The 26,964-nt window shown below is 47.4% G+C and overlaps 2 protein-coding genes across 2 annotated transcripts in view; both read left to right on the plus strand.

Annotated features, from left to right (window-relative positions):
* The window catches only part of NPC1L1 (NPC1 like intracellular cholesterol transporter 1), a 23,550-nt gene extending 9,927 nt beyond the window's left edge, over positions 1 to 13,623 (plus strand). The window contains exons 5-19 of the mRNA XM_015811121.1: positions 3,752 to 3,880; positions 4,600 to 4,782; positions 5,002 to 5,116; positions 5,621 to 5,748; positions 5,846 to 5,986; positions 6,093 to 6,182; positions 6,594 to 6,784; positions 7,170 to 7,297; positions 7,432 to 7,561; positions 7,674 to 7,729; positions 7,886 to 8,036; positions 9,787 to 10,018; positions 11,772 to 11,885; positions 12,352 to 12,514; positions 13,466 to 13,623. Coding sequence (XP_015666607.1) covers positions 3,752 to 3,880; positions 4,600 to 4,782; positions 5,002 to 5,116; positions 5,621 to 5,748; positions 5,846 to 5,986; positions 6,093 to 6,182; positions 6,594 to 6,784; positions 7,170 to 7,297; positions 7,432 to 7,561; positions 7,674 to 7,729; positions 7,886 to 8,036; positions 9,787 to 10,018; positions 11,772 to 11,885; positions 12,352 to 12,514; positions 13,466 to 13,623 — 2,109 coding nt within the window. The remainder of the gene's footprint in view (positions 1 to 3,751; positions 3,881 to 4,599; positions 4,783 to 5,001; positions 5,117 to 5,620; positions 5,749 to 5,845; positions 5,987 to 6,092; positions 6,183 to 6,593; positions 6,785 to 7,169; positions 7,298 to 7,431; positions 7,562 to 7,673; positions 7,730 to 7,885; positions 8,037 to 9,786; positions 10,019 to 11,771; positions 11,886 to 12,351; positions 12,515 to 13,465) is intronic.
* A 2,850-nt stretch (positions 13,624 to 16,473) lies between these two features.
* MRPS24 (mitochondrial ribosomal protein S24) lies at positions 16,474 to 19,048 on the plus strand. Its single transcript, XM_015811122.1, has 4 exons — positions 16,474 to 16,515; positions 16,622 to 16,702; positions 16,808 to 16,919; positions 17,532 to 19,048. The coding sequence occupies exons 1-4, from the start codon at positions 16,474 to 16,476 to the stop codon at positions 17,813 to 17,815; spliced, it is 519 nt and encodes a 172-aa protein (XP_015666608.1). The 3' UTR covers positions 17,816 to 19,048.
* The last annotated feature ends 7,916 nt before the right edge of the window (positions 19,049 to 26,964 follow it).

The following is a 26,964-nucleotide window of genomic DNA, read 5'->3' on the forward strand; positions in this document are numbered from 1 at the left end:
AAGCGGGCCTGGCCTAGGGAGGATTTTTAAACTGGGTTTTTTAGAAATTTTAATTATCACAACATAAAAATTTTGGTTTTAATTTGGTTTTATTCGGTGGGGTGTGTGGGTCTTTCTTTGTTTTAATAATGTTGTGAGCCGCCCTGAGTCCTTCGGGAGAAGGGCGGGATATAAATTGAAATAATAAATAATAATAAATGTGCGGGGAAAGCTGCTTTCAGCAATCAAACCAACTTCCTGGGTCCCAGAGAGGCAGCAGAAGCAGAAAAAGCTCTCCAGGCAAATGTATTTCAGCGGATACATCATCATTTGACTGTCTTTGAGATGGGTCTTGTGGGCCCAGTCTTTCCCACACTGAGGGGGCAAAAAGAAAAAGTCCTCTGGCTCAGGGGTCCCCAGTCCCTGGGCCACAGCCTAGTATTAGGCCACAGCCCATTCACAACTGGGCTGCACAAGTGAGTCTGCGTGCACAGCTCCATTTGCATGAGCGGTGGTCAGAAACAACCCCCCCCCCCCCAGGCTGGTCTGCAAAGCCGGAAAGGTTGGGGACCACTGCTCTTGCTAGCTTAAGATTTTGCTCCAACCTGAGTTGTGCAAGCAGAAGATTATTTCGAAGTCTGTCAATGGATTTTAAGAAAGATCTTCTGGTTTCCTTTTCAGAGTGTTCAAATAAAAGCGAATTATGTAGATGGGGTTATTGCAATCAAGGTTTGCTTTGGAGGGTTAGTGTGTCTCTTTGAATCAGACTTGACATCTGGCAACTACCAGTTTCCATGGCAAGATTTTCTTCCTGGAATAGAGGGAAGGTCTGGCCCAGAGACACGCAGCTGGCTGCTTCCACCTTAGGCAGGACTAGAACTCACAGCCTTCTGGTCTCCTGCCGTATCAACTGGCTCTCCAAGTTACACTGGAAGGGAACAAACCATTTTTAACAAGATTTTTTTAGTTTCTTCGGGATTTTTATGGTTGTTGGGAACAGAGTAATAAGCAAAATATTCTTTGACTTGCCCTCTACTGCACTAGGAGCACGTTGAGAGTGCAGGATGTTTTCTGCAGTTTGAAAGTTCACATTTCTGACCCCCAACCATCCTTTGATAATAATGATAATGATGATAAAGTTGGAAGGGACCTTGGAGGTCATCTAGTCCAACCCCCTGCTCAGGCAGGAAACCCTATACCATTTCGGACAAATGGCTGTCCAGTTTCTTCTTAAAAACCTCCAGTGTTGGCGCATTCACCGCTTCTGGAGGCAGGTTGTTCCACTGGTTAATTGTTCTAACTGTCAGGAAGTTTCTCCTTAGTTCTAGGTTGCTTCTCTCTTTGGTTAGCTTCCACCCGTTGCTTCTTGTCCTGCCTTCAGGTGCTTTGGAGAATAGCTTGACTCCCTCTTCTTTGTGGCAGCCCCTGAGATATTGGAACACTGCTATCATGTCCCCCCTCGTCCTTCTCTTTGTTAAACTAGACATACCCAATTCCAGCAACCGTTCCTTATATGTTTTAGCCTCCAGTCCCCTAATCATCTTTGTTGCTCTTCTGACTTACAGCCCCTGGCTCCACCTGGCAGCCTGTTTAGGTTTGCAGATTCTGCATACACCCACCCCCCCAGCTTGCTAGCTGGGTGTCCAATGTTGGGGACACCCAGCCCTGGTCGACAGTCAAGAGCACTGGCCTGTCGCTTTCAAATGACCACTGAGATGCTCAGTTTTTAAACTGAATATTCAGAAATTTACCAAATTGAAGGCCACAGCACAGCTTTTTCCATGGAAGAAGGAAATTGCTCTCCCTTCATCCCGTCTGTCTGCTCCTGCTCCACTAGGCTAGCCAGGCAGTTGCTGGAGAAAGGAAAGCTGCCAAAGCTGGACTCCAGGAGCAGGAAGACTCCTTTTATAACCCCCCTCCTGCCAAGGCCTTCTTGTGGGTCCCAAGTGTGGGTGGGTGGGGTTCTTTGCACTCCAAAGCCAGCCTCCATGGTCTATTGCCTGCTGATGTTCCTCGGTAGGGCCTTTGATTCTTAACAGTTTGCTTCCTCCTTATCCCTTTTAATAGGGATCTCATTGAGACTCCTGGCACTTGTCCTCTCTGCTTGATTCATTTTTAGGCTACGGCCACAGTTGTTCCTTTTTCAACCTTCATAGAACACAGAATAATAGAGTTAGAAGAGATCTCGGAGGCCTTCTAGTCCAACCCCCTGCTCGAGCTGGAGACTCATTACTATTTCAGACAAACGTTTATCCAGTCTCTTTTTGAAAACCTCCAGTGATGGGGCACCCACAACTTCTGACAGCAAGCTGTTCCATCGGTTAATTGTTCAGTTAGGAAATTTCTTTTTAGTTCTAGGTTGCTTCTCTCCTTGGTTAGTTTCCATCCATTGTTTCTTGTCTTGCCTTCATAGTGAGACAAGTAGGGGGAGAAGCTTTGGGCTGCCACTTCTCCAGGTGCAAGAAGTTCTGCCCCCCCCTTTCCAGAGGGCATTGAAGGGCAATACCTCAAAACATATAAAGTGGCAGTTTAGGCTGCCCAATACAGGTGGCTTCTTCTGTTAGCCCCCAATAAACTGTAGAGCCTGGGGCCAACCATTTCCCCACAGAGAGAAGTGGTAGCAATGCCCTCGGAGCTTATCTGGGAAATCAGTATAGCTTAAGCTGTCTCTCTGTCTGGGTCTAGGGCCATTTTTAGCTCTGGCTTAGTACCTCTATGCTAAGAGAACAAGAAAGACCTGGCCAGTTCTTGCCAGTTGGCATCCAAGAACTCCAGGGAGGTCATTTTGATACCAGCTCGCCAAATCCTCCATCTTCTTTCTGGGGACTTTTGCCAATAAAGATCAGAAGAATGCAGGCATTTTAATTCTAGATGTTTATTACTTACTCTTTTTGTGGACAAAGCAACAGAAACAAAATGAAGTTCATTTAAACAACTCTTTTTGGCTTTTCACACAGAATATTTAAGTTGGTATCTTTGAACCCATTTTCTAGGTTTTCAAAATACATAAATGAACCAAGTAGATGTTTTTGCAGAACGAACACGTCATGAAAAATTAAATAAGGCTCAGAACTAGCCAAGGTTAGCAGATTGCAAAAATGTAACCCCAGTCTGATACTAACCTAAAGAAATAGTTATGGGAAGCCTGCTTTGAAATACTGTTTCTTTGACTATGCAGCTAATTTTGTTGACATTAAGGATTCCCTTCCATTTGCAGTTGATTTTCATTTATTCAGAACTAACCAAGAATGATAAGAAAAGCCAAAAGTGGATGTGTAAAGTTACAAATGCTGAGCTGGCTTGGTCTATTGCAATGGTGTCGAACCTATGGCACGTGTGCCAGAGGCGGCACTCGGAGCCCTCTCTGTGGGCACGCGCGCCGTTGTCCCAGCCCTGCCTCCCCCGTGGCCCCCTCCTCACCAGTAGCCCCCCCGGAGGAGAATCGCCCCTAGGCGCGGCTCGCACACAGCCAAGCATATGCAGCAGGGACAAGACTCCGCCCTTGTGCCCTGTCGCGTGCAGATGATGCTGCAGGGCGCGGGCGGAAGGTGTGGCCACCATGGTGCTGCAGGGCCACTGGGCGATCTGTGGCAGGCCATGAAGGCGGCGGGTGGCCCTGCGAGGTGGGGTGGGCGGGGCCGGGCAGGCTGGGGTGGAGCAGCAGGGCGGTTTTGGGCACTCGGTCTCTAAAAGGTTCGCCATCACTGGTCTATTGCTATCTGATTTTCCCACTGGAGCCAATTCAACTCTCCTTCTGTTCCCACAACTGCAGCGCTCCCTAGAGGATGAAGTGAGCAGAACCACGTGGGAAGACCTCCCCATCTTTGCTGTCAGCTACCTGGTGATCTTCATATACATCACGGTGGCCCTCGGAGAATACTCCAGCTGCAGGAACATCTTGGTAGGATGGAAAGACAGACAGACAGGAACGCATGTACACAGGCACGCACGCACGCGCGCGCGCACACACACACACACACTGGATCCTGCTATTTCTAAATGATTTGATTAAGGAGACAGCTGCTGCCTGTGCCCCAGTCACCTCCATTTGTTGTTAGCTGTCCCATTTCAGTGTGATTTCCATCATGGGCCAGTGCAAGTCTGGGGGTACAAACAACTGACTGGGCCAGAGTTCACAATTGTCCTGGGGCTGGTTTCCTCTGACTGTAATGGAATGTGTGTGGATGACCTTCGAGGAAGAGAAAGGAAAGAGATGCTGTCCAGGGAACAATCAGCAAGAGACGGAGGAGCCCCTAGTGGCTTAACAGTCAGAGGAAGAAACTTAGGAAAGACCCACCTAATGGATCAAGTGGCTAAAAGTGGAGGCAGGAAGTCTTTCAGACTTGCAAGATTCTGTTAAAGTAGCCTTAGGATAAAGCAGAATTCGCCTATGTAGTCAGTTTCCTGCCTGGTTTACCCAGGCAGGCTGAAAAGGGGTTTCTCCCTGACCCCAAGGGAGGGGAGGTTTCGGCTACTGTGTTGCTCCCCTAATTTGTGGGGACCCCTCGGGCATTTCCCTCCTCAGTGCCCACTTATGCTCCCCGGGCCATTCAGGGGGAGGAGAAGGTGGGCCTGGATCCCTGCTGGGGCTGGGGCTTTACCTCACCCTCTTCTTTTCAGGTGGACGCCAAGGTGACCCTTGCTCTGGGAGGCATTGTGGTGGTGCTGGGGGCTGTGCTGTCATCTCTGGGCTTCTACAGCTTTGTAGGGCTGCCCTCGTCCCTCATCATTATCGAAGTGGTGCCCTTTCTGGTGTTGGCGGTTGGTGCTGATAATATCTTCATCTTTGTGTTGGGACACCAGGTGCGAGTGCCTCCCCATCCCCCAGGATGGGGGGTTTGTCCAAAACAAGCTAAAGCTCCCATTTTGAATTGGGGTGTGGAGGAGAAATGGAGCAAGGCCACTCTTGTTGGACTGGACTGAATCTGGGTATGTGTTGCCCAGCTGAGACTGGAGTGGCCGCTCAGGCAGTCTTTCTGCTGTGGCCGGCCCCATCTCACCCCCCTTCCCCTGCCATTGCAGCAATCCCAGCCAGCGGCTGGGGAGACCCCGGAGCAGCATCTTGGGCGCACTTTGGGCAAGGTTGCCCCCAGCATGCTCCTGTGCAGCCTCTCTGAAGTCGTCTGCTTCTTCCTGGGTAAGTGAAGCCGGAGGAAGATCAGGCAGCTCTCCCCACATCCTGACCCAGAGATTCTATTTTCCCTTGATAGCTAATGACCCCCTGGTGGCCTTGACCAGCTTTTTTTGGGGGGGAGACACTGCAGGTAAAGTGGATGGAGCGTTGGGAGGATGCTCTCTGTGGCATGTGAATGCAATTCTTAAAAATGTGTATTTCAGCATATTAGGTTAACTCAGGAAATAGGGTACTATTATAGGCTGAAAAAAATCAGTAGCCAAATTATGCAAACTCAGCCAGATTGAAGATAAGTTGTTGTTGTTGTCAGCTGCTAAGTTGTGTCCAATTCTTTGCAACCCCAAAGACATCCCAGGCCCTCCTGTCTCCTAGAGTCTGTCCAGGTTCATGCTCATTGTGTTGAAGATAACTAGGTAAAACTAAATGTCCTGAACGCTGGGGCCTCCTCATCTGACCTGAGCCCCACATGTGATCCCTTCCATTGTATCCCTTTCTCTGGCTTTCCAGGGGCCCTGACCCCCATGCCTGCGGTCCAGACTTTTGCCCTCTCCGCAGCCCTGGCAGTCTTCTTCGTCTTCCTGCTCCAGATGTCACTCTTTGTGGCGTTGATGTCCCTCGATATCCGCAGACAGAAGGTCGGGTCGATTGCAGGGCGTGGGGGTGGGCTGAGCTGCTCCTGGGGGTGTCTCTCCCGCGGAGCCAGCTATGAGCTCTCCATCCTTCTGCCCATAGGCCTCTCGGGCCGATCTCTGCTGCTGCCTCCGCCTGGCTGAGTGCGACTCCGTGAAGCCACACGAGGGGCTCCTCCGCACATTCATGCGCAAGATCTACACGCCAGCCTTGCTCGGCAGCAGCATGGTCCGGGCTCTGGTGGTGAGTGCCCTGCCTGGGTGGGATGGCTTGGAAGGGGGCCTCGGGGTGTGAGCAGAACGGGGAGCCACCTCCCAGCTTTCCTTCTGGCACTTTCTCCCCTCTCTAGGTGCTGCTCTTTGCCCTGCTTTTCTGTGCTGGCATCTACCTGACATTCCACATCGATGTGGGGTTGGAGCAAGAACTGGCGGTACCCCAGGTGAGCAGAGGACAGTGGCCGATCCAGCAGCAGGAGAGCCTCATTTCACCCCTACCCGTGTCTGAGGCCTGTCCTGAGAAAATCTGCCTTCCTTCTGAACCATTTTAAGCATCAATACCTGGGATGGTTTATGGCTGATGCAGAAAATTAAGTGAGAAATGAATGAAGCAAACCAACCAAATCACCAATTAAACATAGAATTTCAGTGCATTTATACATTAATATTCCTTCTACCATTTGTTCAGGCAGTGGAACAGTCAGTCACTCTCTCCTGACTGATGCAGAAAAAGGAAGCTCTTCCAGGGAATGGCATTCTCTGACCAATCCTGCATTTCTGGAAAATGTTCAGAAAGGCAGATTATATGGCCAAGGGATGGCTGAACTTCCCCTTGCTTTTCTTTGCTGTTTCAGGACTCCTACATGCTGCAGTTCTTCCAGTTTTTCAACCAATATTTTATGGTGGGTGCCCCAACCTTCTTTGTTGCCACTGGTGGCTACAACTACTCCACAGTGCCCGGAATGAATGGCATCTGTTCCAGTTCTGGGTGTAATAATAACTCCATGATGCAGAAGATCCAAATAGCCACCAGGTTCCCTGAGAAGTAAGCCACTTGGAAGCTGCTTTCAACTCAAAATTAAACTTTTTGCATTATGCTCACCTTCCCTCTACTAAAAAATACACATTGTTTTTAATTTTCCATATGAAAGATGCTAACAGTGTTTGAAGCCAAAGTAACAGCGTGGCTACCTTATGGCTTTTAAACATGTGCCTGTAGGACACAGAGCTGTAGAAAGCTGCTCAGTCACGTTTGTGGTTGCCCAGCATGTCCCAGACTCGATGCTTTGGCTGAGACTGGAGTGGCATCGATTAAAACTCAGGCACCAAAAGCACCTCAGATGTTTAAAGCCGTCTCTGGCTAAGGCTTCTGTCGAGGCTGACCTTCCCTCAGTACTGACCTCAGTCCTGAGTTATCTTTGTGCTTTCAGGTACTTTCTGGCCATTCCTGCTTCTTCCTGGGTAGATGACTTCATTGACTGGTTGAACCCTTTAACCAAATGTTGCCGCATTTACAGTTCTGGCCCTGACAAGGGCAAGTTCTGTCCCTCAACCATCGGTAAGGAACTCTGCATGGGGAGAGATGGGAACTGGCAGGATTGGACAAACTAAAAGTTGACCTCATTTCAGGGCAGGTGGCAAAATGTGTGGGGGGCTCTGGGCAGTGTCCAAGAGTTTGTCTCCTTTTGGTAGACTCCCTTTCCTGCACTTTCACCAAATGCATGGGCAGCTTGCAAGGCACCCTCCGGCCAAACCCAGAAGAGTTCAACAAATTTCTGCCCTGGTTCCTCCATGACATACCCAACCTCAACTGTCCCAAGGGGTGAGTGCCACAAACATGGCTTGCGTGTCTGTTTCCATTTGGCACCATTTGCCTATGCTGTCCAGAGGGACATCAGCCTTCCTGTCGCATTCATCCCTTCCTCCCTCTACAGGGGCCTTGGAGCTTATGACACATCGGTGCATCTGGGCTCTGATGGGCAGATCTTGGGTGAGTAGACCACATCGAAGGAAGGCACTATCGATGTGGGCCAGCAGCAAATGGTCCTGAGTTCTATGTCATCCTGCCTAATTTCAGAGGTGGGATTGTGATTTCTGGAGGAAGACTGGGCTGGGCATGGAACAACGCTTCTCTTGCCCCCAACAGCTTCCCGGTTCATGGCCTACCACACACCCCTGAGGAACTCTCAGCAGCACACGGCAGCGCTAAAGGCGATGCGGCAGTTGGCAGCTAATATTACAGCTACTTTGAGGGAAGTCCCCGGCACTGATCCAAACTTCCAGGTCTTCCCATACACGTAAGTTGCAGGAAGGAGAAACCTGGCAGAATGGGGAGGAGGGGGATGCGGATGAGGAAGGAAAGGGCTGCAGTGCCCCTCATCACGGGGCTAGAAGGATCCGGAAGCCATCTACTCTTAAGGCAGCTTCAGGGCTGCCTGTCCCAGCCATGAAATTGTGATCGGGCTTGGTTTTTGCTTGGAAGAGTCCAAAGCTGATCCTCTACTGATATGAACCAGCAAATGGGCATGGCTGCTGAACAAAGGCCCTGAGGCTCAAAGGCTCTGAGCTGCCAAATGGCAGAGAGCCACAGCGAAGGCCTTGGAGAAGGAATGCTGGAGACTGGACTTTGGGCCAATCGCTCTTTCTCTCTTAGCCCAATCCACCTTGCAGGGTTGTCGTTGTGAGGAAAATAGGAGGAGAAAGGAGTATTAGGTATGTTCGCTGCTTTGAGTTCTTTATAAAAATAATAAAGTCAGGATATAAACAAACAGGCAAGTAAATAAAATAATATTGATATTTTGTGTAGAGCCTGTTTCCTGACCTGGCCAACCTCAAAGGACTGACCTCAATGCACTGTTTTGCATGGAAGTTCCTAAGAACCATGCAGGTTGAGATAAGGGACAATCCAGCTGAGGATGACAGACACACAACATTTGGACAATTTCAGTCCCTTCCTTTGCGGTATATTGTCACTCTGAGATAGCAGTTCAGATAGAAAAGTTGAGGTCAGTGAGAACAATCTTGAAGAAGAAAAGATGCTGCAAAGGAGAGCAGTCAATGCAAGAGGGGCCTGGAGACAGGATCACAGAATATGAGGAAAGCTGAAGTGTAGAGAAGACTGTGGGAGGGTATAACAACTCTCCAAGATCCCTGAAGGGCTGTCATGTGGAGGATTGTCAAAATTATTCCCTAAAACAACAAGAAACAGTATTAAATTACAAGGAAGTAGATTTTGGTTCAACACTAGGAAAAAGTTTGGAAAAAGTGCAAGGAAGAGCAACTAAGATGATCCAAGGCCTGGAGACTAAAACATATGAAGAACGGTTGCAGGATTTGCGAATGGCCAGTCTAAAGAAAAGAAGGACTAGGGGGGACATGATAGCAGTATTCAAGTATTTGAGAGGCTGCCACAAAGAGGAGGGGGTCAATTTATTTTCCAAAGCACCAGAAGGCAAGACAAGAAACAAGGAATGGAAACTAATCAAGGAGAGAAGCAACCTGGAATTAAGGAGAAACTTCATAACAATGAGGATAATTAACCAGTGGAACAGCTTGCCTTCAGACATTGTGGGCGCTTCATCACTTGAGGTTTTTAAGAAGAGATTGGTCAGCCACTTGTCTGAAATGATATAGGGACTCCCAGTGCTTTTTTTCATAAAAAAAAAAAGGTGCCGGAACTCACACACGTCATACAACCCGCCTTGCCTACCCTACAAGGTTCCATCCAAAAAAGGCACCGGAACTCCGTTCTGGGCGTTCTATGAGAAAAAAAAAGCCCTGGGGACTCCTGTTTGAGCAGGGGGCTGGACGAGAAGATCTTCAAGGTCCCTTCCAGCTCTATTCTGATTCTGATGTTGAACCAAAGGAAACAGCCTTGAGAGCTGTTGGACTCTCCTTCCCTGGGGTGTTTAAGTAGAGACAGGATAACTATCTGTCAAGGACACTATAAATATTGTGGTTGAACTGGGTAGGGCTTAAACTAGATGATTAATCTCCCTTCTCAGGGAGGGTGGTGGGCTTTTCCAGGAACCGCTTCTCTTTCCACAGAATCACCTATGTGTTTTATGAACAGTACCTGACTATCACCACCGTTGGCATCATCAACTTGGCCCTGTGCCTGGTGCCCACCTTTGCAGTCTGTTACATCCTGCTGGGCCTGGACCTGCGCTCAGCCTTCATTAATCTGCTTACCATCATCATGATTATTGTGGACACTGTGGGTGCCATGAATCTTTGGGGAATCTCCTACAATGCCGTCTCCCTCATCAACTTGGTCACAGTAAGCCCATCTTTCCTGGGGATGATCATCATGGCGGTGTGCAGGGGGAGGGAAGAGGCACCAATGGCATGCTGGGACCAGTCCTGCCAGATGTGCCTAGCTTTAAAAATAAGCAGCCTGCACTGGTTATGCGTAGTGCTTTTCTGGAGTATCCTCTTCCAGGGTCCTCACTGGAGATTTCTGGAGGTGAAGGATATTACAGGGAAAAGGACATTTGCATGCAGAGGGAGAAACTGACCTCCCAAAAATGAGATGAAAATAAAAGCAGCATCAGTGTTTCCCCAAATGTATGAAATCTGTAGAATGGTGCCTTTTAAAAACTCACTCTGGGAACTGTTTTTATTTTCTGTGGAAGCTTTTTGTGTGGGATCCCTTTCGGTGCAGGAAAGGCAGCTCTCAAACTGATGCATGGTTTTTGACTTTTTTTATTGTCCCAGAGCTGCAAAGGAGGCAGAGCTTCACTTTTCTTACAGTCTGCAAAGATTCCACTTCTCTGTCTTCAAGGATTTCCCCTTATCTGCAGCTGCTGGGAGATCTTAAGCAGCTCCTGCTAAGCCAATTCCAGTCCTGTTTGGTTTCCTCAGTCACAGTCTTTCACACAGAGGGTGAAATAGTTAGGTTTTCCTTTCATATTAATTTTTTACTTTTACCCTAAACTTACTGCACCTCTTCATTTGTCTTGGTACCTCTCTGCTCTGCACAATGTACGATGTTTGGCCTGCCCCTTTGGGCTTTTCCAGCCTCTAGCCTTGATTTTTGTGTGTGCCTTTGCTGCCAAAATGTTAGAAATAGAACAAGAGTAACAGGATTGAAAGGAACATTGTGGTCTTCTAGTGTCCAACTTCTGCTCAGGCAGGAGACCCTATACCATTCTAGGCAAATGAATGTCCAATCTTTTTTTTAAAGCCTCCAGCAATGGAGCACCCACAACTTCTGGAGGCAAACTGTTTCATTGGTTAATTGTTCTGTCAGGGAATTTTCCCTTAATTCTAGGTTGAATCTCCCTTTGATGAGCTTCCATCCACCACCTTTTTTGTCCTGCCCTCACGTGACTTGGAGAAGAGGCTGACGCGCTCTTCTCTGTGGCAGCCCCTCAAATATTGGAAGATTGCTATCATGTCACCCTTAGTCCTTCTCTTCATTAGACTAGATATACCCAGTTCCTGCAATTGTTCATCATATAATTTAGCATCTGGTCCCCTAATCATCTTTGTTGCTGCCTCTGCACTCTTTCTAGCGACTCAACATCTTTTTTGTTCCATGGTGACCAAAACTGGACATGGTATTCCAAGTGTGGTCTTACCAGTGCAACATAAAGTCATACTAATACTTCATGTGATTTTGATACTATCCATCTGTTGATGCAACCAAGGACTGCATTGGTTTTTTTGGCAGCTGCAGTACACGGCTGGCTCCTACTTAAGTGGTGATTCACTAGGAGTCCTAGATCTGTCTCAGAATTACTGCTGTTGAGCCAGGCATTCCTTTCCACCCTCTGCTTCAACCTATCAAGTGAAGGGGAACCCACCGTTTCTCTGTAGAATTAGATTTATTGCTCTGAGGAAGCTTTTCCAAACATTCAGTCAGAATTTGCATTCTGAAGCTGAAAAAAAATAAAATTCAGATAGCAGAATCCCTGATCCTTTTTGTCTCTTCTCCCACAAAAAGGATTGGCAATACTCTTGCATGGGTGAACAACAATGGCATATGCAACAGATGTGCTTTCATTACTAATTGCTCCACTCTCCTGCAGGCAGTGGGCATCTCTGTGGAATTTGTCTCCCACATCACCCACTCATTTGCTATCAGCAAACAATCTACCAAACTAGAACGCTCCCGAGAAGCCACAATCAACATGGGAAGTGCGGTAAGGAGAAAGAGGCAAAAATGGTGCCAAGTAAGCTGGGATGGAGGGATGTGTGTGCCACAAATGGCACGTATTGTGGGCACTGGAATTGGAGATGGCAGCTCCGATAGCTGTTGCCTCTGGGCATCTCCAGGGACTGAGGCTCTGAGCCAAGTTGGTCTCTTGCCTGAAGTTCACTAGCTACGTTGCTTAGGCTTCAGAAGCTGCCAAGCGCAGCTTTCCCAAAAGAGCAGCTATTTCCCAATTGCCTGGTTGGCCTTAGCTGTGCATGACCATGAGATCAATGGGACTCTCACTTCTCAGTTTGCAGCCATGGGGTCAGCCGTTGCTCCCATTACCTGTGGTGCTGGTGGGTGATCTCAAATCTGCCATTCCGATGTTCTCCAGGGCAAGGGACTTCTTCCCTTGAGATTCCTAGGAGCAGCCCTGATTCCCACCACTCTGAGTGCCCTTCCCCTTCTTGTAGGTGTTTGCCGGTGTGGCAATGACCAACTTGCCAGGCATTGTGGTCCTGGCATTTGCTAAGGCTCAAGTGATCCAACTCTTCTTCTTCCGCCTGAACCTCATCATCACACTCCTAGGAACGCTGCACGGCCTGGTGTTTCTGCCTGTCATCCTCAGCTACTTTGGTACGTTTCTCTTCCTTGTTCCCCGGATCCTTTGGCTTCTCTACCCTATAAAAGCACTCCACACTCCATGGATGCATCTGCAGGGTTGTTGAAAGGGTCCGTCTGTTGTCCTGGTCTTCCATTTGGAACTTTCCTCCTGGCTCAAAAACCAGAAGTAGGAAAAATGCTATAGGTGCGGTTGCATTTCATGTTACAGTAAAAAACGGAAATGCCTCCCTCTTAGTCAATGGCTGTGTGTGCGCATGTGTGTCCGTGTGTGTGCGTGCATGCTGAAGAATGGGGGGGGGAGTTGGTAGGGTGTGGCAAAGGGAGGGCTTCTTCCCTGAAGGAAGGCTGGAGGGGAGCAGAATCCAAAAGGCTGCCCTGAACCTATCCTGGAAGGGAAATGGCCCTCTGCCAAGGGCTTCCTCTGACAAACTGCTCCTAGGATTAGGGATTTTTTTTATCAGCAGCATTCTGCCTCCTTGTAGCACTTTCATTATTTGGTGCCTGTGACTCTCTAGCAAATGAGGAGAGAGACATGATATTTTTGTTCAAGAGCTGGCAACTATAATGGGCTGTGCAAATAACCTTGAAGAAGGGGAAATCTGCAGGATGTAATGTGAGAAAACAGCTCACATTTGACCCTCTTTAGGTTAGAGGCAGGGAGGAGGGAGGGAGGCACACTCAAGAGTTGCAGGATTCTGTTGCTGTAACTGTACAATAGAAGCAGTTCTAGTATCCGTACAGATGGTGTCCATCTGGTGTCTGTCAAAGAGCTGACAGAAATGCTGCTGAAAAAGACAGGTGGGAGGCTGCTGCTCAACTGGTCTTCATCTCGCCTGGGCAGCTTCAACTTGATTTGGGCATTAATAAAACACAGGAGCTCCGAGCCCTACAGAGAGACGAGACATCATCCCACCCGGGTGGGTCCTTCTGTGCTCCATCCTGACTCCTCTGCTCTCTTCTCAGGGCCTTCGGTCTGTCAAGCAAGGCCAGAGCTGCAGCCAAGAATGGACAACCCCTCCGTTCCTTCAGAAGGCAACGAAGTTCCTGACGTCGACCAGACCACTCTGCATCACAGCCCGGCTACAGCCACAAGTCGTGACCTGGGCAAAGCTGGCCTCTAGTCTAGAAGCCTCCACATCAGTCTGCAGGAGAGAAGCTTTGGCAAGCTATGTGTATATCTAGCAGCTGATGCCCCAAAATAAGACCCTTCAGAATCTTCTGACTGTATCTGTTCAACACTGCATGAATTTGGTTTCTATCTAGAATGGGGGAACCTCGTCTGAAATCCTAATCAACTAGGGAGAACAGGCAAACAATCTGGGCCTGGCAACCAAACCTTAGCTCAGAACTAGACAGATAATTCTTGTCCAAAAAAGTCTCTACCGGGGACAGGTGTGGACACCTGGTTGATGCTCAGCTCTTCAGTGCTGGATTTTTTTTGTTTTGTCACCCTGAGTTCCATAGACAACAGTAAGGACAATTCCCAGGTTAAAAATGAGATGTGTTCTCAAGTGTGCCTTAAAATCAAATTTCCAATGTGAGTTGGAACTTATACTTATGAAAACTGCTGAAAACAGTTTGTGTATTAAAAACACACAGCTTCAGCAGTTCATGAAAACCTTGCCTGGCTTCAGTGTGTGTTGACTCGAAGACAGAGAATGCTATCTGCCATTTTTACTAATAGGCAGTCCATTTATAAGTACGAGTGGTCTATAAGACAGATGTTCTTAACCCATAGACTGCCTGTATAATAAATATTCCCTAAATTAAACTGTAGTTTTCTTGGGAGGAATTTTTGATCTTACTGATAAAACCAGAAGAAAAGAACTTGTGGATCAAAACCTGACCACTGTCACTGAAGCCACTTCCCCTCCTGTATCAGGATCAGCTTCTAGTTTAATCCATTGACCATGTAGGCTGCTTTAAAATCTACCTGATTCTTCTCAGTAGCGTTAAATACTTCTGCCTCTCAAGAAAAATGGAAGTTATAATATTGCCTAATATTTTGATTCCTGTTCTATATTGATGGGGGATGGGGGTGGCGGCAAACAGTCCTCAAAAACATTTTTAAAGTGTTTTGTTTCTATCCTTCACTGATGCAATACAAATAGCTTTAGCATGAATTATTTATTCCTTATTTTTTATCCTCGTCTTTCATTAAAATAATGCTCAAGATGGCTAAGAATAAAATAAAATTTATAGAGCTGACCTTAAAATATTAATTTATTTATTATATTTAACCACCCCAATTTTATTGTTCTGAGCACTCTGAAACCAAACAAGGATAATACAAGTAATGTGAATATAACAAATGCAGAACACCTCATTCAAGAGCAGTTGAATTCAGCATGTTGAATTGAGCTTGGAAGCTAACAGATAGCAAGTCAAATGATCTTAGGATCATAGGTACCGTTATCCCATCAACATCCTGGTTGCTGTATTTTGGACTAATTGGAGCTTCCATGTTCTCTCACATTTTGCTATAGTTCTACAGTGTTGCAATCGGCTTGAGTTATCATCACCAAGGCATCTTAGTTAAGAGTAGTCAAGTACTCAAGTATTTTAACTAATGTAATAAAAATATATAAAGTTTGTCAAGTGTCAGCCCCACTAGGCAGACCAGCCCCAGAAAGCAATTCTACAGGAAGGCAACATTGGCCATAAAACAGAACCCTGGAAGTTTGATGATGCTGGAAGTCCTCCTTTTCGCTACAGTTTGGTGAATTAAGGTGCTGTCTGCCCAAGCCACTTCTGCATCTGATCTGAATGATCTGGACTTAAAAGATGTTTCACTCCTTGTTACTATGGCAACAGAGTTGGCTTATCTCCCTCAGATTCCTCTTCCTCACTCTCTACATCGAGGGAGTTGTTGTTAGTTGCAAAGTCATGTCCAACCCATCGTGACCCCATGGACAATGTTCCTCCAGGTCTTCGTGTCCTCTACCATCTTCTGGAGTCCATTTAAGCTCACGCCTACTGCTTCAGTGACTCCATCCAGTCATCTCATTCTCTGTCATCCCCTGCTTCCTCTTCTCCAGTGAATCCTTCCTTCTCATTAGGTGGCCAAAGTATTTGAGTTTCAACTTCAGGATCTGGCCTTATAAAGAGCAGTCAGGGTTGATCTCTAGACCTAACCAGTTTGAACGCCTTGCAGTCCAAGGGACTTGCAGGAGTCTTCTCCAGCACCATAGTTCAAAGGCCTCAATTCTTTGGCGCTCAGCCTTTCTTATGGTCCAACTTTCATAGCCATACATTGCAACTGGGAAAACCATGGCCTTGACCATATGCACTTTTGTTGGCAGGGTAATGTCTCTGTTTTTTAGTATGCTGTCTAGATTTGCCATAGCTTTCCTCCCCAGGAGCAAGCGTCTTTTAATTTCTTGGCTGCAGTCCCCATCTGCGGTGATCTTGGAGCCCAGGAAAATAAAATCTGTCACTACCTCCATTTCTTCCCCATCTATTTACCAGGAATTGAGAGGGCCGGATGCCATCATCTTGGTTTTCTTAATGTTGAGTTTCAAGCCAACTTTTGCACTTTCCATCTTCACCTGCATCAAGAGGCTCTTTAGTTCCTCTTCACTTTTTGCAATTAGAGTGGTATCATCTGCATATTTTAGGAGGGAAGGACACTCCACGGGGGAAGGGGGGAATCCAACCTGGAAAAGAGTCGCCGCGACCCCATCGCTGGAGGGCTTTGAAAGAGACCCGGGCGGCCGCCCGTCTACAATGGCGCGGGGCCTCCTGCTTGGGCAGCGGCTGGCACTAGAGGAGCTCCGGGGTCCCTCCCGGCTCGGTTCTGAATTCGAGCACTCGAGCCCGGCGCTCCCTTAAGGCGGGCGGGATCCGCCCCAGCGCGGGAAAGCGCGGCGCCCCCTGCGGGCCATGGGCCAAACCGGCGGCGGAGGTGAAGCGCGACCCCTGGCGGCCCGGGGGGGGCGGCGCAGCTGGCGGCACTTCCGGCGGAGGCTCCCATGGCGATGGCGATGGCGGCGGCGGGGCGGCGGGGCGCGGAGGCGAGTGGGGGTGGCGGGAGGAGGAGGAGGAGGGGGGGAACAGGGGGCTCCCCTGGGAGGGGGGACTCCGCGCGTGCCCGCCCCTGACCGCGCGCTCTCTTTGCAGGCCTCCGCGTGGGCCCTGAGGAGCGCCTGGGGGCTACTGGGCGCCGGGCGCGGGTTCCGGAGCAGCGCCGTCTCGGAGAAGGTAGGGGCCGCGCAGCCGCTGGACGGGCCGGCGGGGTGTTCCGGGAAAGTCTGAGCGGGGGACGCGGAAGGCCGCCTCGCCCACGCGCCCCGCTCTCCCTTGCAGTGCCACGCGGCCCGCGTTCGCCCTCGGAAGGGGAACCAGCCGGTGTCGTACGAAGAGGCTCACCCGCCCCACCACATCGCCCACCGCAAGGGCTGGCTCTCCCTGCACACCGGTGAGCGTCAGGCGGGGGCAGGAGGAGGGGGGTCGATGCCCCGGAGGGCCCTGCGGACCCCAGGCGCGAACCCAGGGCCCTCGGGGATGAAGGCGGCTACGGCCGCGCAAACGGCCACCGGGGCTCCCTCCATCTGGTCTCTCCCCCTCCAACCCCAACACAATAATCCCGGCTTTTCCCGCCCGGCTTCCCTCATTACCCCCCTTTCCTTCGCCCCCCCCAAAGATCCCCCTTCACCTAGCAGTTTTCAGTGGGGGGAGGGGCAGGGAAGGGGGGAAACCTCTGGACTGCAGCTGCTCCCGCCCCTCCCCCTCCCACAATTTATGGAGCCCAGAGGATGCTGGGAAAAGCAGGGCTGCCGTCTGGAGGTCAAAATGGCTGTTCAGAGGCTCTAAAAATAAAGCCTCTTCTTAATGTTTCACATTAAATGGCAGCTGCAGCAAGTCTTTGCCATTAGATGTCTGAAGACGGGCTGAGTGAGGCCATTTTCTGGATCTGGTCTGTTTGAGCGACAGTGTGGCACAGAGCACCCCTCTCTGGCTCAGCCCTAAGGCCTCTCTTGCATCACAAGAAGAATAAAATTGGCTCTCGCTTCCTTGGTTTGTCCTGCAGGTAACCTGAATGGTGAGACTGACGCAGCTGAGCGCACGGTGGAGGATGTTTTCATTCGCAAGTTCCTCTTTGGCACCTTTCATGGCTGTTTGGCTGATGAGATTGTGCTGAAGCGTCGGGCCAACACTTTGATAATCTGCGCCATTCTAATGCAGAATCTCCCACCACATAAGATTTACTTCCTGGTTGGCTACACAGAGGTGCTGCTTTCCTTTTTCTACAAGTGTCCTGTTAAGATGGAGGTGCAGACCATATCTGAGAAGATAATTTACAAATGTCTCTAATCCTGGCTTAGCTTATCATAGAAAGATGTTCCTGAATCCTGGTTGATATTGATGCTCCATACTAGACCCAGTGGGATTCTTGCTTCTTTTGTCCTTGAACAGACTGGTGTTTTCCAGCCATTGACTTCTCCTCCAGAAATTGGAAATAGATGGAAGCACCCAGAGAAAGGAGAAATCTTATTGATTATTAGAAATGAGTTGCTGAAATGCAAACAAGGAATATTTGTCCCTATTTATGACTCTTCCCAGTTCTTTGTCTCTTTAGCTGTAGAATCTTGGCCTTCACCGCTCTCTGTAGCAATGGAAAATCATTTCACTTTGCTTCATTGAATGGGTTGCTCCAGGCTGAGGTCTGTTCTCTTTCTTCACAGACTGCAGGGTAAGTGCTTCAGTATAGGAAGGAATCTAGCCTGTAAAGAGCAGGCTTGTAGGGCAGAGTGAAGATGGACAAAATGACACCAAAGGTCATGCTAGGTTCTTTTCAGGCCAAGTGCAGAATTAAACCCTATAAAGAGCTATTCAGACAACCAATGAAGAATGGCCTGGGGAGTAGAAATGGAATGACAATCTGAAAGGTCCCTTGGAGGCAAAATAGGCCCAAAAATGCATATGTAGCACCCTGGAAAAATTATTGCTTCTGTTCTGGAAAAGAGAATCTGTTCAATGTACTTCCCTTTAGTTACATCTTGGAGATAAAGTATTCACACATTGGGAAGTTGCAAAATGGGATGAACAATTTCCTGGCAGTCCGTATCTATGTGTAGCCCAGGCATGATTAGAAGCACAGCTTGAACTTCAAGGTGATTTTCTGTGTAGTGAGAGTCTAGGAAAACATGATTTCCCCTCGCAAGTCATGTTTCCTTCAAGTTATAATGGTTAACAGGGCTGAGTAATTGCTAAAATTCATGATGGACCAGTGCTATCCAAGTGTCATAGCCATTTTATTTTGTGCTAAAAACAATGTGACCAGCTGGATTTTGCCTGATCTCAAAAAAAGCTCCAAAGATCCAGTCCTAGTTAACGCTTGGATAGGAAACCACCAAGAAAATCTCAGGGCTGTAAACCAGACTGGGAATTGGGCAAAGCAAATCTCTCTTCCTGGACTTGTTTAGAAATTTCATTTCATTTCATTTCATTTATTGGACTTATATGCCGCCCTTCTCCCCACAGGACTCAGGGCGGCTCACAGCATATTAAAACAGTATAAAACATTATCCCCAATAAAAACCAATTAAAAACAAATATTTGTCGCTGTGTCTTATTAAAATCATTAAAATTGTCCCTATTTAAAATTCACCCTAGGCCAGACCCGCNGGAGGGAATCTGTGGCAGAAGGCGGTCTCGGAGATATCCAGGTCCGATGCCATGGAGCGCTTTAAAGGTGGTAACTAACACCTTAAAGCGTACCCGGAAGGCCACTGGTAACCAGTGCAGCTCGCGCAGCAGCGGTGTTACGTGGGAGCGACGCGTCCCTCCCAACACCACCCGCGCGGCCGCATTCTGGACCAGCTGAGCTTGACTTGAAGGAGATTTGGCTTTTTTTATAGAAGAGAAATAGATCGTGAAAGGATGTTTTTCCAGGAACTCTTCTTTCCCTTTGAAGTACTTCTACTGCTAGTGTGTGTGTGTCAGCTGAGCTCGAATTCTGAAAGCCAGGTCCCTAGCCTTGGGGAAATGACCATGAGAGTAGTTTTGTTTGCCTGAGTACCACTCCCCACAACTGAAAGCTGGTTGGCAAAAGAGCTGTGCCCCTTGGCCACCACTTCCATTGGCACAAGGTGTGTGCCCACTGGCTACCGGTAGGCTGGGGCCAAGAGGGCTTGCGATAGTACCCATGCAAGCTTGAATTGTTACTAGGACAGGAGGGGAAGACTCCAAATGGTCGTGGGGGAGGCTCTGTTTTTGCCAGCACAAGCTCCTTCGGATTGGAGTGCCCTCCTGTTTGAGGTCAGCCCAGCCCAGCATTATCCTGCCATTTCCTTTCTTCCTGGAAATGATGATGGGCAGGGAGCTTTCATGTAATTGTGAAGTGGAGGTTCACCACTGTGACTTGAAACATGAATTCATTGAAAGCACTCTTTAGGAGTGTGTACTTAACTGAATTACTGAATTGACCTATCTTTGGAGGTTTGCACAAGGTTGCCACCATTTTCTTTTTTTTAATCCAAAGTGAATGGTAATCCATCTTAGCATGTACCACTTTGCTGAGTCAGCATTCATGGATGCAGCGGATGTCATTCAGTATAAAGGAACTCTGTAAGATCATCCTGTGACAGAGGATGTTGCAAGCAATGCTCACAAGGAAAGGTGGCTGCAGACAGGCCATTTCCAGCCAGAGATTTCTGATGAGCTGCAGTAAAGAGGAGCCACTCAGAACTCTTCTGTTGCTTTGAACTCTGACTCTGCTTTATAAGACAGGGCATGGGGTTCCTGGCACTGCCAACTGTACAAAACTAATGATGCAAGCAGAGAAACGCACATGGCCAAGCTCCAGCTTCCTGATGGTTTTAACTTTGCCCTTCAGAAAGGAGTCCAAAGCTCAGAAGCCCCCAGGAAGCTAAATTGGGCAGTGGGAGTGAATACTACTGGGCTTAGCCCAGACTGTATTTATATTTCCCTTGGCCATACTTCTTTCCATCAGGTGTGAACCGGTTGGGATAAAATGACAATACAATGTGTGGCCAAGAAGGCCAGATTCAGTTACATGTTGTGTCATGAGCAGATTGAAATTGGCTGCTGAAATTCTGAATGTAATCCTTGCAACTGAGTGGCCTTCTGTTCTTCTGGCCACTGGCCATCTGTTTTCCCATCCTGGCCGTCCTGTTTCATAAACTGCCACTGAAGAGGCCCAGTTGTTTTCCTAGGTGGCGGCGTCTGGAGCACTTCCTAGTGAGTGCACTGTTTACTTTGTTGGTTTATGCCTAAACGCTGTTTAGAACTGTTTTGCCAGTGACATCCGTGGAAGTAACTCAGTGTTAGTCACAGGGCCATAGACAACTTTATTTTTAAATCCTAGTACAGAAGAGCAAACAGCCAAAGACATGCACTGGCGGCAGCATTGGTGATATTCATTTTCTCTTCCTTAGCACAAGCCATAACCTTAATCTACAGCTCAGTGTCTCTTTTCTCTTCCACAATCTTGCACGATGGCAGCATTCAATTGAAGGGAGTGGCACACCCATTCTGCCCCATTCTGTCAGGCAGAAGCAACTGGAGGCAGGCAGTCCCTCATATACCAGGACCTGTGCACAAAGGGCTTTATAGGTGATACCAACACTTTGAATTGTGCCGGGAAGCAGCTTGTGTAGCAGTGATCTAGGCATAATGAGGTGTGCCCATTATTGCTTGCACTGTTGCATTTTGAACCAGCTGTCGCTTCCAGATGGTCTTCAAAGGCAGCCCCACATAGAGGGCATTCCAATAGTCCAACCGTGAAGTTTTGCACCTTCCAATATATTTTTATCCACTACTAGATGACAGTTTTGATGCTACAAAACTGTGCCCCCTGTGGAACATAGATGTTTGCAACTGGTGCTGTTTCTGTTCAGTGGAAGGGAAGTTTTCTCCCCAAATAAATATATACTTTTGGTCCTTTAGCAACTGATGCAATTGCCCACCAATAACATTGGAATTGTATACTGTCACTTAGTTCAGATGGCAGGTTGGGTTCTGTTTACTGAAAGCATTACAATAGGGTGCATTGCTACAAGATGCTAAATGATTTACCATGCAATAAGTGGATTTACACAATATATTAAACAGACACCATTGGGTCTATACCCCATTTCTTCCACAAGCACCCCCTAAGCTAGGCTATGTGACCCTTTATTTCTCCCAACGACCACCTAAGTTGAGCTAAGTGAACGACTGCCTTAAAGACTGCTTGAACCTACATTTCCTTGATTCTAATCCAACAGTTTAATTGCTATACCACATTCTAAGCTTAGTATTTTCTATGAACTGCCCCTCCCTTTTTTTTAGCAGAATGTGATATATCACGTCAATTTCCTCAAGTCCTCAGTATTAGCTGAAGATTCACAAATAGAAAATCATTCTAATCATGCTAGCCTTTTCATGTTTACTTCAAAATTTGTACTTCCCAATATGTGCAGAGAAGATAAAAGCAGTGCTTTTTTTCCTACTATAGCACATTGCATTCCCATAATGCTTACTTTTTCATTATTGCAAAATTGGGAGGTGTTTCAGGTCCCAGAAGACCTGTCTGATACTTAGGGAAAAATAACTAAAGCTGGTATATTTACAATTGAGCATTTACAAAAAATGGTGTCTTCTCAGCAATCATTGGTAGGACTTGCTGCAACTTAAGATAGGTAATGTAGGTAATGCAATCAGATGACCACATTTTTTCCATAATCAACTTGCCAGAACACTTGACATTTGAATTTTCAGTAATTTTGCATAGTTAATCTAATAAAGATTGTCTTACTGGGTCTAGGGACTGAGTGGGTGATGTAAAAATTCCATAGAATAATAAAATGATAAATGCCCAATTTATGTATATTAGCATAATATCTAACGGGAAATATGACCCACATCTGTACCTATATATAAATAAAATGATGCAGAAGCAGCAACACCAGACCTTTTGGCGGAGTGGCAAGTGCCTCTTTCCCTTGCCTGCAGCTTGTGCTGCTTTAGGCTTATTTTACATACCCAGATGCTCAATAGTGTTCCACACAGATTGACAAACTCTACAGGGGAGTTATGGTGGAGAATCGAGTGTCCCTTGTGTCAGAGATCACCCGACTGGTGGAACATTGACTCAAGAGCTGCAACTTGTTCCTGTCTTGCCAGAGTTGGTCGTTAATGGCAGTTTCTGGACTCCTGCCTTGCCCTCCAAGCGTAGATCCCGTCTTTGGAATCCGCTCCCTTCTGAGGACAAAACGGACTCTGGTGACGCAGCTTTCAACAACCAGCTCAGCCCAGGAAAGGCAGCAGATTCAGTCTTGCCAGTTAACAGCAAAGGACAGCCCTGTCCTCTGAACTCAAAGTCACAGGTGCTGCCTGCCAGGTGGTTGCAGTCAAGCTAACCCTGGCACAACCCTGGATGGGCAGGGATGGCATCGGACCTGGATACCTTCGAGACCGCCTCCTGCCGCAGATTACCCCCCATCGACCTGTACGCTCCCACAGAGTGGGTCTCCTCAGGGTGCCGTCAGCCAGACAGTGCCGGCTGGCGACCCCAAGGGGGAGGGCCTTCTCTGTGGGAGCTCCCACCCTCTGGAATGAACTGCCCCCAGAGATCAGGGTAATCCCNCGCCCTTAAGACATGGTTGTTCCAGCTTGCGGGACTGGCCTAGGGGAATTTTTAGAGGGGGTTTTAAATTTATCTTAATTGGATCAAATTCAAATATTTCCCTTTTAATTAATTTTAACCTGTAATGTTATTTTTGTATTTTTATCTGATTGTTAGCCGCCCTGAGTCCGCAAGGAGAAGGGCGGGATATAAATTTAATAAATAAATAAATACATAAATAAATAAATAAATCTAAGTCAGGCTTTTGAGGCTGTTGAATCCCTCTTCTCCAGCGCTGCAGAGCACTTATTTATGGTAGTGGCTTCCAGTTTTCATGCAGGTTGTGGCTTGTGGGCCCTGCTAGGTGGCAACACTGGGCTGATCTTGAAAACTAAGCAGAGCAGGGCTTGGCTGAATTGGCTGAGCAATATGACAGTCCTCAGCTTAGCGACCATTTGAACTGATGGAAGCCCCAAAAGGCTATTTAGATAGGTTCAAAGTTCCGATGGCTGCCTTCCCTCATCACATAATTGCATTTTAGGCTCTTGGAAAATGGCTCACGTTTATGGCCATTGGCAGCATCCTGCATGTGATCGTGATTTATATAATCTTTGCTGAAAACTGGCATTTACTTCCAGTTTCTGGCAAAAAAATGTCATTGTGGACAATGGAGTCAATTAAGGACCCCTGTGTTCATTTAATGACTTCCACAAAAAAGGTGATAAAATTGGGTGTGGTCATGTGTTGATCTGCAAATCAACTGGCTCAACTTAAAACCATAATTCAATTACGGTCATAATTCAAGCAATATCTGTAAAGTAGAATAGGAACCTGAAAAAACCTTCCAGGAGTGGGCAGAGTAACCACTTAAAATACTGTGGCAAAAAAGAAAAACCATCTGAATATAATGATGGAGAACCAAGAATCCTGCTTGAGGCAAAAAAAGCCTTTAGCTCTGTAACCGCATTAAACAGGGTGTTTTCTGAGCAGCAGACGGGATGGGTGAGAAATTGGGAGAGCCGAGCAGTCAATGTGGGAAAGTAAAAATAACAATTCAATGAAATTGTTGAAATAGATTGTTCAGAATTATTTTCCATTATTTCATGGAGGCCAATAAAATGCCCAGCACAGCAGGATTGGAGCATTGCATGCACTGCTGTTCTTTCATCATGGACTATCGCATTACCTCAGGTTTGCTTAACCTCAGGAAATAGCTGGATCAGGTGTCCTGAGACCATTAACTTGGCAGTAGAAATGATTTCAAGTACATTTCCCCCCTCTGATATGTGTAAATATCTGGCCATGTATACAGCTGGGTGCCAATATTAGTTCAGCCAGTAAAAAAGCTCAAGGTCTATTTAAATATGGTGCCTGGTAGACAAATGGATTCTGCATGAGAATCCATTTTGCCAATATGATCGGCAACATGATCGCCAACGTCTGATAACGGATATGGCACAAGAAGAAGATGAGGTAGGGCAGCTTTTTGCCCCTAGGCCAGGGCAGGGCTCAGGCTCTGCCCCCTCAGCATTTCAGCAGCCCCTAGACTAGAGCTTCTCTTAGCTTCTCCTCCTGCAACTGGAGTGAGTGAGGGGGACAGCAGAGTCATGGCACTCTGCTGCCCCACTTCGAACACATCTGGCTGCCAGTTGAGGGGAAACTTTCAGAGCAGAAGAGAAAAAAGGAAGCATAAGGACAGACCCAAATGAGACAGATTGAAGGGAAAAATAAAACTCTGAAGTCGAAAGGAATCACAAGGATTGTCTAGTTCAATCTGTGGTAAGAAAAGCAATTAAGCCATCTTCAAGAGATGGCTGTTAGGTGATTTCTTAAACATCCAGGGATGGAGAGACTATTGTCAGGTGAGGAGCCTGGATAGAGTTTAAAAGCACTGAGTTTTTTTCCATGTCACGTATTCACAAGAAGCTGATCTATTAACAGGCCGAGGCAAATTAGCGCCAGATAAGTCAGCAGACTTCAAGAGGGGGTTGGATTAGGTCTCTGGGGGGGGGGGGGAAGGAACCGATGATGTATTTGACCCTGCCCTTGGGCTCAGCCTAGTGGTGTCCTACATCTATTTTCCTTTTGTACAGATCTTAAAAGGTTTCCCCTTTCGAGTTTTGTCTGACTCATCTCTGTTTCTTAGCTGAGGGAAGCAGCGTTATCCAAAGACCCATCTGTGGTCATGTGGCCAACATGAGGGTAGATGTACAACTGGCTCACCACACTGAAAGTCAGCATTAATAGCTCTGCACTGAGTTGGATTTCATAAGGATGGGATTTCATGATACCGAGGCCTGGTATTCTACAACATTTTTTAAAGAATTACTGGGATAGAACCGTGGTGGTATAGGGGTTAGAATGCAGCACTTCAGGCTAACTCATTGCTCAATCCAGGAGTTCGATTCTGAGTGGCTCAAGGTTGACTCAATCTTCCATCCTTCTGAGATTGGTAAAATGAGCATATTAGCAACTCAAGCAACTGAGAAGTACTCAAGTCAGTGTTGCAAATAGACCTTTACTCTGAGATAGGTTTTGGTAACTTGAACCTCAAGTATGTTTAAGGGTATGAAAATGGAGCCTTCTTATTTCTTTCCCTACTTCCCAGGGTTTGATTACTGAACTTCAAACATGGCCCAAACATATCTGGAACTGCTCTCAGCTCCTATTGCAACACTAAGTTTTATATGCTGGCTTGTAAAGGATAAAGTCATTTCATAATAAATATTCCCCATAATCACAGTTAACACACCTTGAGAACGGAGCAGAATCAAACCAAGCACTTCATGCTTAGACAAAGGCTCTTTTGTAAATCTTTGGTGGACCACCTTTGCCAAGCCTAGTGTGCCATTCTATTAACGTTCTTCTTGCAGACCTGTGCCTGGAGAATACATGGAGGCATTTGGTAGACCAGGGCAGCTCCACAGAACTACATGGACCAATCTGGATCTAGCAGCAGGAAGGAAGGAGGATCTTCTGTTCTCTTTCAGCCTCTAGATCTGCTGTTGAAAAGTGCATGGCATCATGGGGTGGGGGAGGGGATTCCCTTGAATTAAATTAGACTTGGTGACTTCATGGACAGGTACATGTAGTTTTCTTGAATAGAAATGTGATTGCAGTTGCTTTCTTTGAGACCCTTTTCTTTGTCTGGCCTACAGCTCCAAAACCACCTTAGTAATCTAAAAATCCAGACGGATAATTTCCAAAATTCTTCTCTATCATTTGCTTTCAAAACTTACAAATGGGCAAGCCTTATGTAACTATGTGCCCAGATGACAACCAGGCCATATATGGGCCATAATACAGGTGGGATATAAACAAACAAACAATCATTGGTTTACTTCTGATTCAGTTCCAATTTTTTCTTTATTACAGTCTCAGAGCAAATACATAATTTAATTTTAAACTACAGAAACACCAGAAAAGCACTAATATATAACTTAAACAAAAGAAACCTTAAGACAATTAACCAGGAAAATATATATATCCCTTAGCTTTTGCAAACCACAGCTATCGGAAGAAACTTGGCGGCGTTTGCTTCACTTTGTAGAATAGAAAATCGGATGCAAAAATTACAAATGAAGACCAACAAGACTCCTGCAGCTCTAAAGTTAAGACAAAACCGCGTCGCGAAGTGGCCAAAAGCTCCGGGGAGCCGAGCCGGCAGATTGGGTGATCTGGGTTGGACGCAGAGAACGGGAGCCGCGGCGCTCGGCCAGGGAGGTGGGATCTCGAGGCCACCCAGACCCAAATTCCGGGCTTTAGTCTCCGGGGTAGATGCGCTGGCGGCCCGCCTGAGCCCCCCGGCGACTCCAGGGGCCCGGGAGAGGCCGACGCTGCCCCGGCCGAGGGAGCCGTGCCTGCAGCCCGCCGGTGCCCAGGGAGCCTTTTC

The sequence above is a fragment of the Protobothrops mucrosquamatus genome, unplaced genomic scaffold, assembly GCF_001527695.2.
Source record: "Protobothrops mucrosquamatus isolate PMUCROS unplaced genomic scaffold, P.Mucros_1.0 scaffold31, whole genome shotgun sequence".
NCBI lineage: Eukaryota > Metazoa > Chordata > Lepidosauria > Squamata > Viperidae > Protobothrops > Protobothrops mucrosquamatus.